This window comes from Solanum dulcamara, chromosome 11 (assembly GCF_947179165.1).
Source record: "Solanum dulcamara chromosome 11, daSolDulc1.2, whole genome shotgun sequence".
Classification (NCBI taxonomy): domain Eukaryota; kingdom Viridiplantae; phylum Streptophyta; class Magnoliopsida; order Solanales; family Solanaceae; genus Solanum; species Solanum dulcamara.
The window spans coordinates 36,548,892-36,555,123 of NC_077247.1; the positions used below are offsets into that span (position 1 = coordinate 36,548,892).

General features: G+C 31.7%; 1 protein-coding gene across 1 annotated transcript; it reads left to right on the forward strand.

Moving 5' to 3' along the window:
• Positions 1–2,674: 2,674 nt before the first annotated feature.
• Positions 2,675–5,373, forward strand: LOC129875131 (delta(7)-sterol-C5(6)-desaturase-like). The gene is made up of 3 exons (XM_055950563.1): positions 2,675–3,052; positions 3,820–4,125; positions 4,673–5,373. The coding sequence occupies exons 1-3, from the start codon at positions 2,836–2,838 to the stop codon at positions 4,963–4,965; spliced, it is 816 nt and encodes a 271-aa protein (XP_055806538.1). The 5' UTR covers positions 2,675–2,835; the 3' UTR covers positions 4,966–5,373.
• Positions 5,374–6,232: the final 859 nt, after the last annotated feature.

Below are 6,232 nucleotides of genomic sequence, written 5' to 3' on the forward strand. Positions count from 1 at the left end.
TCTTTTCTTTTCTTGTTTTGAAGGGATAACTACGTGGTTGGAGCATTAGAGTAATATTTGGATTTTGGAGATTCGTTTTTGAAGATGTGCCTTTTCTTATCCTTTTACAGAGTTTAATATGAAGGGAAAATGATCAACTAGCTTATGTATTATTTGAAATTGAGCAATTTTATGGACTATTACTGTATAGATTGATTAAATAAAAAGATAATGGGTAATAAGACTCTCGTATAAATGAAAGAGATAATAATTCAGATGATCACTCAATTTAAGATTCCTCTCCTAAAGTCATTCAATTTTTATAATTTCAAAATCACTCAACTAAAGATTCTTCTCTTCTCATAGAAAGTCACTCAACTTTCTTAGAGGATTTAAAGAAAAACTTGAGCCATTTTCTGAGAGAAAAATTTTGGTAGGCGTTTGGATATGCAATTGCATTGTGATTTGAAATCATGAGATGAAATCAACATCTGGTCATGTGATGCTATTTTATCTCATGAAGTAAAATCATTAGATGAAATTTCAAGTTCCCTAAAAGCTTGATTTGAAAATTTCGTATCATGATTTTACATTTTTCAGCTACAAAAGTTGACCCACAAATTTATATTTTGTAAAAAAAAATACCATTTTATATCTACATAGTTTTTTTTGTGAGAATACCAAATGAGTGACAAAATATTCATGGAATATAAATATGATGATACAATTACTAATGATATTGATCATGTTCAATTTTATCAAAGAGTAGTACTGCACTACAATTCACATTCAATTTTACTTTTTTATTGAACGAAAATTTGATCAGTAAATGTTGTATTTTTTTTAGAATAATTTTATGATAATGTATTATATTTTTGTTATGAAATTTTATTTATTTGGTAAGATCGTATAAAAATTGTGATAGTTTTCACAACTTATGAATTTTATATGTTTATGAGTAATAAATACAATTAAAAAATTCAAATTACATGTCTAATTAAAATTACAAATTCATCTTATATAATTTTATATCATTATTTTATCTCACATTACAAACGCGCCTTTATCTTAGAGCATGTTTGGCCAAGTGGTTAAGTGGCCTAAAACACTTTTCTTTAAAAGAAAAAACTGCTTTTAACATTAACTTGTATGGCCAATCAAGAAAACTTAAATAGAAGTGGGAACGGTTTTTCTAAGATTGAGAAGAAGCTGCAAATTTCTGCTTCTAAAAAAACGTAGAAGCAGAAACAAAAATTATTTCTTTCAAGATAAAAATATTCCTATCATTTATATATATTTTATCAATATATCCCTTATTAATTAATTAACATATCTCATACATTTGGCTAAATTTCACTTAAGAATTCTATTCTTTATTTATACACAACAAAATCATTATTTTATTTTACGTTCTATGTATTATTATTTTATGTTTTAATTTGTAGAATGATTGTTAAATTTATTTTGTTTGATATTTTTAATTAAATATAAATTATTAGGTTAATATTATATCAATATTTATCTTTGATTTATTTATATATAATATTGATTGAAAATTTGTAATATGTATTTTTTAGTGAAATAAAACTAAAATTTTATAATAGATATTTAAAATAATTTTTCTTAAAAAAGTAATCTTAATATTAAAAATTCATTGACCTATCCTTTTTGATAATTTTACACACAAAATCACTTTTAAAAATAAATAGCAAAATACAATTTATTTATGAGAAATATATTTCAAAAACATAAATTATTTATAAAAAGAAAACTTTTTGAAAAAGCTATTTTAATAAAAGTGTATTTTTTTAATGAGCACAAAGCACTGAAGGCGGCCGTCGCCCATCTAGACAGCCAGACCAGAACAATGAGTTTTTGGTCAAAATTATTCTTAAATTATATTTTAAGTTTAAATTATATTTTTAAAATATTATTTTTAGCAGAAAATATCCTTCAAATATTTAAAATTTAACAATTTTTCATCCTTCTGTTAAAAATTTTCAGAAAACTAACAGATCCTACAAAACTTAAGTCACCCATTTGTATTTATTATTCTAAAATACGCTAAAATATATTATCGTGAACTTTTTGAGCAATTGAGTTTAACATTATACAAAATCTTTTAATTCACAGTTTTTTCATTTATTTTTCATGTGATTTAATATTAAAAAATTATCAGTTGAAATATATTTCTTTGGAGACTTCCACTTCTAATAATGGAAAATAAAACTCAAATGCGAGACATAATCAGAGTTTTGATTAAAAACTCGAATGCGAGACATAAATAAAATTTTGATCACCTTAATATTAGATTGTACCGAAAAATTATTGATCTAATTATAATTTGATTTTAAGAAAGGTGAAGATAATTAAACTTCAACTTCTTTCCGTTGATAAAAGAGAAGAAGAGCAGATCATCTATCCTCACACCTTCCTAACATTTTTTGTTTCAGCAAGCAATGATGTCCACAATTTTTAATATTCTTTTTTTCAGGAGCTTGTCATAGAAGGTAACGAATTATGCAAAAAAAACTTTTTGTTCACATAAATTACACATGTTTTTGTAGGATTCTTTATTTTTTTGACAATATCTAACTGAAGATAAAAATTGTTAATTTTTAAATACTTTTCGATCAAAAAAATATATTTTAAAAATATAATTTAAATTTGAATTATAGTGTGAGAGATGTTTTTTGCCAAAACTCCGAGAACAATTGACAGATATTCAGGGCCAAATCAATCCGATAAAACTACCACATATTCTTCCCACTTGTGACGAGTCAACAAAGGAATCTAATTGTCCTCCTCCTTCTACGACCGTCGCTCATCGGAATATATTAAACCCCTTTTTCGCCGATGGACGATTACTTGAATTTGTTTGTAGAAGAGACGTCGCTTTACAATAGGATTGTTTTGGGTACATTCTTGCCGGAATCATGGTGGGGACCACTTCCTCATTGGTTTCAAGGATGGCTCCGCAACTACATTGGTGGGGTGTTGCTTTACTTTGTTTCTGGTTTTCTTTGGTGCTTCTACATCTATTACTTAAAGCGCAATGTTTATCTACCTAAAGGTAATTAACATCCTCTTTTTTTTTTTCTTTGATAAACTTAGACGTAGATTTAAAAGTCATTTGTGGAATTGAATAAAAAAAAATAATTAGAATTTGCTAGATGAGGTTTTAGTTCTTAGACCTTTTTACTAGCCAGATCTGAGTTATTTGTCTACTGTCAATTTTCTTTCATGGCTAAAGCTATACATTTGGTTTAATAGTGATGAGTAATTAGAGATCCAAGTTTTGGTTATGACACATGACAGAAAAATAAATTACTCACTGGTTGAGACTATGACAATAATGACAACACATTGTTTGTTGCTCTAGACTATGACACTTGAATGACACTGGTGTCAAGTTGATATCAATTATCTCTTCTAGAATATGCTCGGTGTACTTAATTTTTCCGTGGATGGGACAACTTTTTTATCATGACCATGTTATGCAGACCAACTTTCATGGACCTCGACTAATATCATGGGTATCTGTCATTTTCCATCAACAAAATGTACTAAGTAACTTTGTCCACCAAGATAATGACATATGGAAAGAATCACCCAGCGTTTTTGTCTCTGTTGGGATTTTGAACTTGAAACCTCGTGATTCTCAATCATAGTATTAATTTGGATTGATTGATGACCTCTTTGAGTTCTAAAGCCATCAATTTCTCAATAAATATGACTTGTGTGCTTTGATAATGGTAAATCTGCATTGTTGCTTCATATACTCTCATCTGGTGTTGGTTTGGAAGAAAGTGCAAAATTATATGAACATTGTGATTGCAGATGCCATCCCTTCAAATAGAGCTATGCTCTTGCAAATAGGAGTAGCAATGAAAGCTATGCCATGGTACTGTGCCCTTCCATCACTTTCTGAGTATATGATCGAAAGTGGGTGGACAAAATGTTATTCAAGAATAAGCGATGTCGGATGGCTGTCCTACCTTATTTATGTTGCAGTTTATCTGGTAATAGTAGAATTTGGTATCTACTGGATGCATCGAGAGTTGCATGACATAAAACCTCTGTACAAATATCTCCATGCTACACATCATATATACAACAAGCAAAATACACTCTCCCCATTTGCTGGTAAGTTTCATCTCATGACTCACTATGGTCTATTTTGAAAACAACTTGTGGCTGCCCCATTAGATAGGCTTCTTGCTCCTGTTTTGCCGATAACTTGTTGCTAATTTTGCTTCTGCATTTTCCTGTATGATTGACAATAAATAGTCTTGCCAATGAACTCACGATGTAAATTTTCACACGTCAATCATTGGTCATATGCCCTTTATTTATTTGGTTAGAGGTGATCGAAGAGGGATGAAGTGGTTACGTATTGTTAACTTGTTGCTAGTGGGAGGTTGAAAGATATCCCATGGAATTAATCGAAGCGAGCGTTGACCCTGAACACCCCACGATTATTAATAAAATCTTCACCTCATTGCAAGCTAACACATTAATTTAGTCCAATTAAGTAATGATAGGTTTTTTCTATATAGTTTAATTGTATGATATTTCCTCTCGAGCTTTTATGATATTCAAATGCCCAAGTTTCTCTTATAATGTATCTTAATTCTGGAGTTCTTTTCCGAGTTAATCACTAACATCAATGCCTTGCTGCTTTGGAAATCAGGGTTGGCGTTCCACCCTTTGGATGGAATACTACAGGCAGTGCCCCATGTAGTAGCTCTTTTTCTGTTGCCTGTGCATTTTACTACACACATAGCACTCTTATTCATAGAAGCCATATGGACTGCAAATATCCATGACTGCATACATGCAAAGGTTTGGCCTGTAATGGGTGCTGGTTACCATACCATCCACCATACTACGTACCGCCATAATTATGGTCACTACACAATATGGATGGACTGGATGTTTGGAACTCTTCGTGATCCTGTTGAAGATGAAGTCAAGAAAATGTAACATTCATTTGTGTTATTCATCATCTTGGTTATCAACTTGCCAAGTGGTTGGTGCTTCATTTAGAGTTTGTCATGTGTGCATTTCAATGATGTAAATTTTACTAGTGTTTTTTTCAATGTTTCTACAAAAAATAATTATCCATGAAAAAAAATGTGTGGCGGTTGCATGAGTACTGATAACTCCATTGATGGAGTTTTGTTAGACGACTATATGAATTAAGAAGAGCTAGTCGAGAAGGAAGAAGAAGAGATGCAGAAGAAAGGAAACAACAGAGAAGAAGAGAAGAAGCAGAAGGAAATGAGATGAGAGTTTACATTGTTCACAATGTCACATTGTGCAATTACAATCCTGCTTACATGTGGTGTGAGTAAGGTGCATTTATAGAGAGTTACTAGTTAGTTGTAAGTCACTATCAACCTACAACTAACATCTAACAAACTTCAACTAACTCTAACAACTTATTACCCAACTTCTAACAACTTATTGAACCATGGTAGCTCGCCTATGGTTAACACTCCCCCTCAAGCTCATGGTTTGAACAAGTTCATGACTCCAAGCTCATTCACCAGCAGCTGATGTTGTGCCTTGCCAAGGCTCTTTGTGAGCAAGTCTGCTAGTTGATCCTTGGTGTGTGTGAATTCTGTTTTCAACATTCCTTGGTTGATCTTTTCTCTTACAAAGTGACAATCTATGTCTATGTGTTTGGTTCTTTCATGGAAGATAGGATTAGCAGCAATCTGGATTGCTGCTTTGCTGTCACATACCACAGACAGCTCAATGTGTACTCCAAGTTCTTCAAACAGTCCTACAAGCTATGTAACTTCAGCAGCACAGTTAGCCACACTTCTAAACTCAGCTTCAGCTGAGTTTCTGGATACAGTCTCTTACTTCTTAGACTTCCAGGATATCAAGGCTCCACCAAACTTGACCAAGTAGCCAATTACAGATCTTCTTGTCTCCAAGTAGTCTCCCCAATCTGAGTCACAGTAAGCTAGAAGTTTGTTGGTGTCTTCTGCTGGCATTAGTAATCCAAGTCCAAAGTCTTCTTTTATGTATCTAAATACTCTCAATGCAGCTTCCATGTGAGACTCTTTAAGGCAGTGCATGAACTGACTTAGGACCTGAACTAAGAAGGCTAAGTCAGGTCTAGTCATGGTCAGATATAGAAGTCTTCCTACTAGTCTTTGGTAACTGTTGGGATCCTGCAATTTGTGATCTCCATGCCCCTCATTACCTTTACCTTTAATATACTCATCATATTGTACAT